This window comes from Phalaenopsis equestris, unplaced genomic scaffold (genome assembly GCF_001263595.1).
Source record: "Phalaenopsis equestris unplaced genomic scaffold, ASM126359v1 Scaffold000276, whole genome shotgun sequence".
Lineage (NCBI taxonomy): Eukaryota > Viridiplantae > Streptophyta > Magnoliopsida > Asparagales > Orchidaceae > Phalaenopsis > Phalaenopsis equestris.
This window is the reverse complement of record NW_018164718.1, coordinates 125,231-137,858: the sequence shown is the minus strand read 5'-3', so window position 1 is coordinate 137,858 and position 12,628 is coordinate 125,231. Positions and strand designations below refer to the sequence as shown.

At 35.4% G+C, this 12,628-nt stretch overlaps 1 protein-coding gene across 1 annotated transcript in view; it reads right to left on the bottom strand.

The window, feature by feature from the left end:
- LOC110024825 (TVP38/TMEM64 family membrane protein slr0305-like) overlaps positions 1-12,628 on the bottom strand; it is a 78,256-nt gene that overhangs the window by 42,113 nt on the left and 23,515 nt on the right. Inside the window, exon 4 of the mRNA XM_020724995.1 lies at positions 2,261-2,359. Within this exon, the coding sequence (XP_020580654.1) occupies positions 2,261-2,359 (99 nt within the window). The remainder of the gene's footprint in view (positions 1-2,260; positions 2,360-12,628) is intronic.

Below are 12,628 nucleotides of genomic sequence, written 5' to 3'. Positions count from 1 at the left end.
GGCTGCCGCCCGCCACACTCCTTTTTATGCTTCTTCTACATATGAAAGTATTTTAATGGCTAATTTCTAGATATTTCTTGCCTCATCACCCCTTCCTTTTTTGTGGGAATTTCCTTCTTTATGTCTTTTATTTCATCTTCATGTAAGAGTCTATTTAATTGTTGTTTTCAGCATTTAGAGGGAGTTCATCCTCTGTCTACTTTCAGATTCCTGTGTGGATTACTTCTCCCTATTGTAGAACCCTATTCGAGGGGGTGGTGGCGCTCCAGTTTTATCCTACTCTGAGGTGGTGTATATCTTCCCTCCTATTGCTTGTTTCCGCCTTACCCTTGCTCTCTGCCATCAGCCATCTTCCCTTCTCTCTGTCACCCTGCAGCCAGCTGACCACAGCCCCACAGTTGCTGCAGCCTTTCCCCCTCTCCGCCAAGCTGTGTCGCCACTTTCCCTGCCTGCCAGCCGTGTCGCAGCCTTTCCACTGCCAGCCAACTATGCCGTAAATCTTTCCAACTGCGCCTGCTGCTATCACAATCACCCATCTGTCTATCAACCTGCTGCCTGAACTCCCTCTAACACCCTCAAACTGCTGCCATATCTTGCTTTGTCTCCTCATCTGCAACCGCAAGCCTTCCTACCTGTTGTTCAGCAGCCAGACACCACCCTTGTCATCATCCTAGAGTCTTTTATTGTTTGTGTTGTTATTGTTTTCATTGTTAAGCGACTTTGGTTGTAACCTATATGAAATTTAGTAATAATAGTGGCCATTTTAATTGTGGTATCCGGTATTAGTCATAATCTTCTCTAGCTTGTTAAAAGTGCTCTTAAATTTTTAATGTTGGGCATTTAATTTCCAATATTTTTAATTCAAATTTAAGAGGAATGTGGTAGTGAAACAAATATTAATTTTCTACACTTTTGTGATTTCTAATCATACTTTCCATTTATACATTATGAGTGTCAGTTATTTATGATTATATTGCTTAATTAACAACCCTCACCTTGAAAAAAAAAAACCAGCAAAAATACAGACCCATTCTTACATATGAGCTCATTTAATTGCTTGAAGATAGATTATATTTCTTAGAAGCTAATAGTTTATTTTCACTCACTTTATGTGGGAAAAAGAAATTATCATTTTTAGGCATTTTGATTGTATTTGTACAGTTTAAAACATATTAATTTCCTTCTTCAAGCCCAATGACATGATCTAGTAATATCTAAATGAGTCATAAATCTCATCTTTATTTACACCATACCATTTAATCCAGAAAAGCTTCAATTTCACTGGAAAGTGCTGAGTTCTGCCAATTTTCTGAATTAAAGAGGCATTTAAAAACGTTCCCATACAATGATTATTCACCTCTTCATGTACGAGAATTATAAAATATATCGAAGTCTTGCCAGACCATTTACATTACTTGTGTTTTAAGTCCACTAAGACGTCATTGAAGACCTCGCTTCAAATATCACCACAGAAACATTGAATTTCAACAAGCAAAAAAAGGACCTCCATTCAGATGATAAAGGTTTGAATAATATAATAGTAAATGCCAAAAAATATGACTGCCACACTGACTTTCGAAGTACTCATTTAGGATCAATTTTATTTTTTTTATTTTTATTTTTTTTTCTAAACATAGTCTGAAAGGGATTTTTACAATTATTTTGTCCAAAAAGAAATTAACATGTTTTTTTAAAAAAATAGTCAAAACAGCGTTTAGGTATTTTGAGTGTTATTAAAAACAATCACATTTTAATCAAATAGCCAATATGTTTTGCTTCAAATCAGAACTTAAACGAAACAAAATAAAACCAAAAAATAGAAAAAAAAACAAAAATGATCCCAAACGGCCCCTAAGATTATTGTATATCTGATAATACTAGGGCTTGTTGGGATCACTCTTGTTTTTTGTTTTCCGTTTTGATTTTTGCTTTTACTTTAAAAACATTTTTGTTTAGTGTACTTTTACATGCTTATATATTTTGCTTTTAAAATTACTGAAAATAAAAATATGTAAAAGCCGTTTCGAGTATTTTTAAAAACAACTAAACATTTTCTACTATATCAAACACGCTTTTCTTTACATCAAAACATAGATAAAATAAAATAAAAATTTAAAAAAAAACCAAAAAACTAAACCTAGAAGTGATCCTAATCGAACAAAAATAAAGCCAAAAGAAAGCGAAAGAACCTTTAAGACATACATGACTGTGAAACGAGTTAAATAGAAAAACAAGAAAGGCCATAGTGTAATTTACATACTGTTCGGCCAAGCAAGAAAGCTGCGGTTGCACCAAAAGTGCCTCCAAGAGAGTCAGCAATGAAACCCAGAGGCAGCCCAAATAAATATCCTCCTCCAAGCTAAAATGTAAACAAGTTCCAAAACAGTTAGCCAAAATAATCTTAATAGACCGGACCATCTGATTTTAGTAATGTATTGCAAATTCCAAAATTCTAGTGGCAAACAGAACACAGCAAAGAAGCTAAACTTCAAAGACAATAATAAATAAACTTGTATAAATAAAATGTCACAAGCCAAAAAATATACTAAAGGTGTTATCTACGTTAAATGATTCTGTTTGTACCAAAAAGACGCCATGTTTAAATTGAAATGAGTAAACTCTACTTGAGTGATATTCAGGGTTTGAAAACAACGGTGAATGCTACCAGATAGATGGTATAATTCTAGTGTTGACATAAGCATGATGATGCAATGCAAGATGTTTCCTTTAGCTATCAATACTAAAATCTATTTTTTTGTCAAAATATATTTACCATGCAATATTATGCTTTTTCTTATTGTCATTTAACCCTGTTTTGTCCCTTTTATAATGTTCAAAGGTAAGTTGATGATTTTCAATGAGGACTAGATCTACAAAGAATGTCTACAGTTAAAGGACAAGATAAAGAAAGTTTTTATTTTGGCTGCCACACTTAGAACTGGTTTTCATTTCTAGGCTTTCCTAATCCTTTCTTCATCACAATCTCATCACTGGTTTCACATGACGAGATCATTCATTAAATTTTTCGATCCTCTCTTTATATTTACCCGATTTTATCTCGACATCAGATGCTTCACTTTACTACATGCACACAGCCCTCAAATCCATCCTTCAGATATTAAACCATGCAATGCATATCCGCAAATCCATTTCACACATTGCATTCCTTGATCAACCATGTCATCTTACAAACACATATCTATGGCACCAACTGCATGCACAAATCACATCCTTGCAAAGCATGAACAAAAAACGCAAATAAAAATTTTAAGTCAAATAATACTTTACTCCGATCAAAATAGTCTGCCAAAGTGCATGAAACCTTTGAGCTTCCAAAGGAATCTTTCCAAAAGAAAGAAAGGATTTACAAGAGAGTATTCTATTGATATCATAGATGAAAGAGATTTTATTCTCCGTTGTCTCTTCCTCCTCGGAATGGTTTCCCTTCTTCACAACTTCTTTGGGATGGACTTCACATTCATCTCTCTTCTTTGTGGAAAATATTTCTAGTTTTACACTAAATACTATATTGAAAGATTTTCAGCTCTCCCTTTACAAGCATTTAACTATCTGGACTTCAGTCCTTTTTAGTCATGAGAATCGATGAATGCAAGATAATTACCTTCATTTTTATTTGCGCCAATGTATGTTAATCAATTCTATTATGATGGTTATTCTTGCTTATCAGTTAGGATTAGTTTGCCATTTAATATTTTTTTAAGGCAGTATTCAAATTTTTCAAGAAGGACAATTTTTAATCATGGCTCCAAATCTGAAATTAAATAAGATTTGATGTGAATAAAAAAAATACTTTTGTCATCCACTAGCAGATTAGTTCTCTGAATTCATTCCACTTGCTTCATTCCTCTCTAACTCCCGCCTCCCTTCTTTGCCTCCCTTCTTTTAAAGCATTCATTCAACTAAACTTATTAATTCTCTTCTCCTATCTTCCTGGTTCTTCGCATACACTAGATTCCTTCTTTCTAAAAATATCAAAATCAAAATTATCCAATATAGTTTGTCAATTCTGCTCCACTACCCACTTCAAATCACATGAATTAAAATGAATTATTACAATAACAAAGAAATGCTATAAAATAAAAGTGATTTATAATAAATAAAATAAAGACTAAATATACCGAATCTAATATCAAATGACTATCAAACGTTAAAAATAAAGCAAAAAAAAATAGAAGTAAAAGCGAGTCCTCATATGATATATTTACATACCATGGATCAATTATATCAAAATAAAAAGTGATAAAGACGAGGATATAAAAAGTGAAATGGGAACCATGTGATCAAATAGGAAAGAAACGATTATAATGGTTCGCAGCAATAGAGTAACATTATTAAATGATACAACAAACTGTAATAACTGAAACAAAAGAATCATAATAATATATATATATATATATATACACGTCAGCGTTTAAACGACATGCACCATCTCATAAGAAACTTATTTCACGTTTATTTCAACACTTACCCTCATTTGAATCAACGAAACCGAGAGACGAGAGTGAAGGCCGCAAAAGGAGAAGGAAGATTAGCAGAAAGAAGAAGAAGAAGAAGAGGAATAGGACTGAAGTCACCATGTACATCTGTAGGAATTTTGATGTTGCGCCTGTAGGAGAAAGACCGTGCACTGTCGTTCTATCTCGAGCACTAGCAAATCGAAGTCGAGGAAGGGGGAGGTGTGGATTTGACATCGAACACTAGCCACTCAGCTGTAGAAGGAGGAAGCGACATTGACATGCTTGTGGTGCTAAGTTGAGCTGCAAATCGCAAGCAGAAGAGGAAGGAGGAAACTTTGACGCTTTGCTTGCGCAGAGGAAGAGGATGAAGAAGAAGACCTCGGGTATTGTCTATGTTGAGTTGTACGAAGGAGAAAAGGGAATAGAAACTGTGGCATTGTTCGCATGTGGGAAGAAGAGGAGTGGGGGAGTTGTCACACAGGATAGGGTTATCGGCCAAAGGTATAACGATATAGTTAAGATTTTTATTATTAAGTTAATTAATATAATATTATATATGTGTATGCATGAGATTATGTTTATTAAATAATGTTAGTGGAATGTTTTTCGAAATTAAGACTCAAACAGTTAGAGATTTCAGCTTGTACAGAAAATGAGTTTGTGAAGTGTGCAAGCAGAGAAAAGGGAGATCGATCTGAGCAAATTGGTAAGTAAGAGTTTTAATTTTTTTAGTTAAAAAGTAAATTGAATCATGTCCAAGTTGTTTTGTGATTGTTAACGAAATAATAAATAATTATTTAATTCAATATTTTTCGATTAGCAATATTGAGATCTATTAAAGATATATCAAGAAATCGATGAAGTTTTGCTCTGTAAGACCCGAAGTTCTGAATTGTAGATTTTATTAAAAGAAGAAAAAAATGCATGTCTAAGGTTTTATTAGTTTTCAATGAATAGTAAGATAAATATAAGTAATAAATGTTAATATTACGTTATATATCGCCAGGGATTGAAGAACTTTTTTTCAAAAGATTTAAAACTTAAGGAGAGATATCACATTAAACAAAGTGAGTAATTATTTTTTAAGCATTAAATTAATAATTTGTTAAATAAAAATAATTTTATTTTTGGTTTTTAGATGCCAACATCTAATTCTATGACAATGATTTCTAGTATTCTTTATTTTACAACTCTTCATCCTAAAATTTAGAACTAATAATTAATGTTGAGTACTTAAATACTCATTTGGAATGGCCTTAAAATCAATTAATGTTGAGTACTTAAATACTCATTTGGAATGACCTTAAAATCTTTACATTCTCGACAATCCCTTCTTCTCATAAGAAAAAAATTAATTTGTGTTTTATTAGATCCATTCTTATAAGTAATAATATATTCATCTCTTTTCTTGAAAAAAGTATTAGCACTAACAAAATATATGCTAAAACAAAATCTAATATGGCTCTTCTTTCTTATTAATCACTCCAAAACTGTAGCCAGCATGAATACTTTTAAAATCTTCTACCAGTCTACCGACATTGTCGGGTCCCAAGCCCGGGATGTGAAAAGTGAAGGTTTGTGTACGTAGCCGACAGTCATCATAAAATTTGTCGAAAAATTATGGCATGAATCTTTTTGTATCATTGTGTAAATGTTAGGGCATCCTCTCGAAACGAGGCACTGCATAGCCTGAATAAAGTGAAAAGTGTGCAGTGTCACTAAACCGGAGGAGATAGATTCACTGCCTCTGGCAAAATTTATTATATTAAAACAAAGAAAACGATATTTAAATCCAGTGGGTCCCAAATATCGCTTCCCTTTTGTGCTAGGGAACCTATGATAGGATGTCTGCGCCATGTGCCTAATATTCCAGAGCATCCACGCCACTGTGGGATCAAATCCTTGACCTGAGAGGACTTACAGTTACCCCGCCACCAACAGACCAAGGCTTGTGGCAGATTTTTTTTTTTTTTGAAAATCCCAAGGGCTAATAAATTAAAATAGATAGGTTGTATGAGATGGTCTAAAAGAAAGTCAAACTCACACAATACAACACACACCAAATCCCAAATAAAGCAAAGATACATAAAGATAAAAAACCAAAAAAGCCACTAACAGACTCAAAAGTGTTAGGGACGTCCCACTTTAGTCCTCCCTCTGCCTGTGGTTCTCGGAAGGGAGCCAGCTAAACAATTGGTAAGATGCGTAGATTCCTGAGCTCAAGTAGGTCTCGATTCTTCTTCTTCCTCCTGGATGTGTAGACCTGTCATTCTCATCCGATGATTGACTCATCTGATCAACGGATTGGTCCAAAGGCGGTCGGACATATGTAGATTGTTGCACATCATGATCCCTATGAACCTGAGTAACATTAACATCTGACTGAACCTGATGAGACGGTAGTGAAGCAGTAGAAATATTGTCACCTATAATATCAATGATAGGTTTTAGGGGAGGTGGAATCTGAGAAGTTTCCCTCACCCCCACGATAGAAGGTTCCAAATACGGAGGAGCTACAGCATTGTGTGGAGACTGAATGGTTGACATATTGCCTACAAGGATAGTGACGTCTTCAGGAGTATCCTTTTGATGATCAATAATATCAATAACTTGAAGCTAATCAGGAGGAGATAGATTCACTGCCTCTGGCGGAGAACTTTGCTTATTTAGTCTGAGATGGGAGTATAGATGATGGCATTGAGAAATGGAGTGGTCGAACATACGACAGTTCGAGCAATACTAAGAAAAAGGCTCAATCACTATCTTTTGCCAATATCCATGGTGTTGTGTGTTCAACCAGATTTTCTCGGAAACGATTGAAGTGATGTCTCTTTCAACAAGTACTCTAGCTTCAGATGGACGGGAAAGATTAAAAGTAGGAATGTGCATTTTGAGTGGCTTACCATAAACTGAGACAATAGAGTACATTTTTTTGAGTAAAATAATGAAATTTCATATCCGGACATTTTTTTGAGTAAAATAATGAAATTTCATATCCGAAAGGCGAATCCAAACTGGAATGATTGGTGGTTTCGTCTGTGGGACAAAATTCACAAACCATTTAGAATCTTCATTGTTCTGTTATCAATCCAGATTATCCTTCTAATAAATAAGCACGTGTAATCCTCTTCATTATTAAGTTAAATAAGAATGTGTCTTTCATCTAAGAGTCCAACTTTCCACTCCCCAACAATGTGCAAAAGCTCAAATTCCTTACGAATAGGCTCCATTTTAGGATGGTCATACAAAAATTTTCCAATCAAATTCAGATGACACGAGAAAGCAAGTTGAATACTTTTAGCTTCCGTATAAAAGATGTCATGTTTCTCATTCTTGCTACCAGGTTGTTTGATGTCTTTCGCCCACTCAAACAAATGAGAAAAAGAGCATGATTTAGGTGTACCTGAAGCGTGGACACCCGCAAGGGCAGCAGCATACGACTGTCTGAAGCCATCACTGATAGAAGGAGGTGCGGCGTAAGGAACAGTGAAAGTGCAGTGGAGGAAAGAGCAAACACCGAAAGGAATCCGCTGGAAACCACTTCATAACACGAATAGAGACGCACAACCAAGCAGCCACGTCAAACGAGAGCTGTGAATGTGGTCGGGACTGAGCAGTCGTGTCAAATTTGGTCTTCTGCGAGCACGGACGTCGCAGAAACAGAGCCTACGCAACGCGAAACCTACAACCACAGAGTAGTAGCGTCGAAATGAAGACGAGGACGAAAGCGACGAGAGCGACGCACGACGAAGAGAAATGCAGAGGAAAAACCAGGGCTTGTCATAAATGCGAAACCCTAGCAGAGCGTGAGCGACAATCGCATCATTTTCACAGATATATATATATATACACTCTCTGTTACTACTTATCACTTGATTATTAAGTAATACATGCACACTATTATCAATTTCACACAAATCTAAATTGCAAACTATATGACCACTAAACAGATCTTCACCATATCTATCTTCCAATCTTACTATTGACCCTACTAATCACAAGCCGCATATCACCCAAAAGCTTACTCCATTATTCAATTTTATTATTTATAGTTGAAATCTTACCAATTAAAATCATATCATACGTGAATAATATATACACCAAAATATATCACTTTGAATGTCCTATGCAAGAATTTTTAAAATTAATGCAAAATATATTAACTTACTATGGATCCTTGATGTAATCATATTATGATAGAAAACTCTTTAGTCATTTCATAATTAATTTTAGTGTCAATCACTTGATGCTCCTAATAACTTCAATAAATTTTTAACATATTTTCTTATTAAATGCTTTCTCAAGATCAAATATATAGAATAAAAAGAAGATATATTTCATGTTCAATTATTAAATAGCTAAATTCAACAAGTCAAATATCTTAATCATCCACAAGTCGAAATGTGTGTTAACATAGTTCCATATAGGCTCAAGACCACAACACCAATTTTTTAAGGTATCATGCTAACCAGCAACAAAGACGACTCTATGGATCTAGTTTCCAAAATCATGGTTTAAAGAGGTGCTCAAGGAGCACTCAAGTCTTCTATGGTATAAGTGAGGCATGCACTTTTCTAATTGAGGTGTATGCCTCAAGTCATTATACATTGCGACGTTAACGCAATATAGAAATTAACGTTGGGAAAATATTTTATGAAAAAAAAAAAATCTTTGGTTATATGATATATCTACTATAACTTATATCTCAATTTAAATTATCTTAGAATCAAGAGAGTCAAGTGAGAGAAAGAAAGGATGGTGGTTCAACAAGCAATAGGCGAGTAAAGAGCCTGTGAGAGCAGGAAGCTCGGTGAACAATAAAAGGGCTGTGAGAAGGGAGTGATGCAATTATGCGGGCCATCAACTGCGAGAAAGATTTGCTACTATGAAGAAGATTTTGATCTCCATGGGATATTCAAATTTTAAATGAGCACTTACCTTCACACTTTTATTTTGGATTTAGATTTAAGATTGAGATTTACTTTCTTTTTCCTTCTTATGTGATTTTTTTTGTTTATGATGATGAACAAAATTAAAATGATGTTGATTTAAGGCAAATTTATGAATTATTTTAATTTTATGATTTTTTATTTATTTGTGACATGACCTCACCTCGCATTGCCTCGCTAAGACAAAATATTTCAATTCCAAATTTCACATTTTTAAACATGTCCAGAATGAACTAATTGCACTCAATAAAAAGACTTCCATCAAATGAGAAGGCCAAAATGCCAATATTAAGCCACCAAGAGTAGAGGTGATAAAAAGCTTGGAGGAATTGAAGTTGTAAACCTTTGTAGTTCATCTACCATTAAAGAGAGAGATTTATTGCAAATAAGATTTTTAGTAATTTAATAATAGTTAGAAGTGCATAATCCAGATTCTCTATAAAAAAGAGAAATTTCCTGCAATGCCCTATGGCGCTGAAAGTTAGCCTTTGAAAGAGAAGCTTAATACTAAGTTAAGTGTTATCGAGATGATGAGAATGATTAGGATGAGAATGATTAGGCGGATGAGTGGTTTTACACTTAGAGACAAAATGCGAAATGAATATCTTCGTGATAGGGTTGGTATAGCTCCAATGACAGACAAACATAGAAAGAGCCGTAACATGAGAGTCGTCTTAAATGGTTTGATCACATTAAACGTAGACCATCTGATAATCCGATTAGAAAAGTAGATGTTTTAGATTTGACTTATGTTAAGAAAAGCAGAGGTAGACCAAGGAAGACTTGGGCTTATTGTATAAAAATAATAATTTATTAGAGCTAAATGAAAATATGACACTAAATAGAACGCAATGGAGAAAAAGGATTCATGTAACCGACCCCACGTAGTGGGATTAAGGATTTGTTGTTATTATGTAGAAGTGTATAATCCAAATTCTCTCTAAAATTTGTGAAAGGTCCCTCATAAAAAGAACTTGAATTGGTCCACAGCCAACAATTATAAACACAACATCATCACAGAAATCCACGTGGTCAAGAAACCTAATCTACTAATAATCAAGAGGTAAAACCTAGTTAAAAAAGATGATAATCTATGCTTGGTCCAACACATGGAGTTTAAAGGGCTGGATAATGAGTTCGCACAGATTTCCAGATTATATCATACATGGTTGACTCAAAAAATAATTCATAAACTTGTTCCTCGAAACAAACTTTGCCTCTCAAATAAGGAAGTCTTCACAATTAATTTACATTAAGAAAACAAATCATTCTAACCTAGCATGACCACCACCAATTGCAAGACTATAGAGTATATATATTGCCTTAGCTCAAAGGTTCATAATTCAAGGTCTTTAACAATAAAAAAATTAATATAAGTCATCCATTTTCAATACCCGGTGAAACTTCAACATATACAATGCCCAGAACATTAAATTAACGTAAAATACCCACAACAACGCCATGAGTAGAATTGTCCAAAAAGCCTAATCACCACAACTTGCACTAATAAACAGCAATAAAAGGAGAATTCTCTAAGCATTTAAGTTGATGCAGATGACAAGGATGATGATGAAATTTGTACAGTCAATAAGGTCATTAGCTGTCACAATAAATCAAGCAAAGTGTGCATAATTTAGAAAACCTTTTGAACAAAATGAAGTTTAAAATGCCTTGGGCGGAAAGTGAAGCGGGGCGCGTAGGGAGCCAGCTGAACCTGCCATGAGCTGGACCAGTCAAGTGCTAGATTGGTCGGCCCTCTAAGAGGCAGGAATTACCGCCCCTTCCTCTTCTCTTTTCCTATTTCATTTCTTCCCGTTGAGAGTTCTCCTTCCTATTCCATTGTTTGTCTTGTATACCACCTTCCAATTCTATTCCTTTCTAAATTCCAATCCCTTCCTATTCTTATTTCTAGGATCCATTATATACTTGTTGTGTTTCTTATGGTTAACTAGGTTTTGATGATTTTAGATTTCAGTTTGTTGCCTTAGAGGAATTCTTCCTTTCTGGGGGCTATATCTGAGGGAGAAGAGGTGCCCTAGTTGTAACTCAAAAAAGCTGGTGACCGTCTCAAGGGTCTGGGTGGTGCCTCGGCTAAAGCTCGAACCAAACGAGATATTTATCCTCGCAACTTCCCTCTGGAAATCCCCTTCCAGCGACTCCTCATGCCACTCCAGCAAGCAGTTGTCATCTCTCTGTGACTTACACATTGTCATAATCACCCATTTGTTGCTTCCAGACTGTCGTAGAGGCCCCCTTCCTGCGATCCAAGTGCCAAAAACTCCATCCCTTGCATCAAGACCGTCGCGGGTTCCCCTTCCTAAGATCACAGAGTGCCACAGACCCCCATCTCATGCTTACAAACTGTCACAAAATTCTTCAAGTGATTCCCGAGTGTCGCAGATTCCCTCCCCTTGCTTCCAGCTGACCGTCAGCTCTCTCCTGCAGCTCCAGCAGGCCACATCACCTCCAATCTTACCTAGGCTGCCTCCAGACTTCGCTGCTTCCTTCCAGCAAGCCGCACCACCTCCAATCTCTTTCAGATTGCCGCCAGACTTCCCTGCTCCCTTTCACCAGGCCACTTCCCCTCCAACACCACTCCAGGTTGTTGTTGGACTCCTCTAATCACTCCAAGTTGCCGACACCTGTTGTTAGGCACCCTGCCAGTAGCCCGACACCATTTCAATTGCCTCTGGTACTACTGCGTCACCTTCCTTTCCAGTCAGACCTACAGCCCTCCTCTTTGGAGATCCGTTTCTGTGTTTTCTACAGTTTTATTTCTCATTTCTTGTTGTTTTTTATACTTGTTTGAGGAGTTATTCTTGTCATTGATAACTTGCATGTTGGTATTGTTTTATGTTGAACGTCGTCGTTGTGACTTTTGAATTCAATAATAAATATTTCTTCATTCGGTCGTGGTTTGGGTTAGCTCTGATATCAGAAAGAGTGGGACAGGGCCAACATGAGTGGTTTTGTTTAAAATGATCTAGTTAATACAGTTTGTAGTTCTAAATAGCAAAAGAGTGCAGAATTCCCTAAATATTTTGAGTTGAGGTAGATGATATAGATGATGATGAAATTTGAACACTAAAAAAAATCATTAGCTGATACAGATATAAGAAAAATTAAAATAGCATAGGTAAAGGTGACATAATCTAGAAAACCTTTTTAAAACAAAGTTGATGAAATGAGTTCAGAAAATAT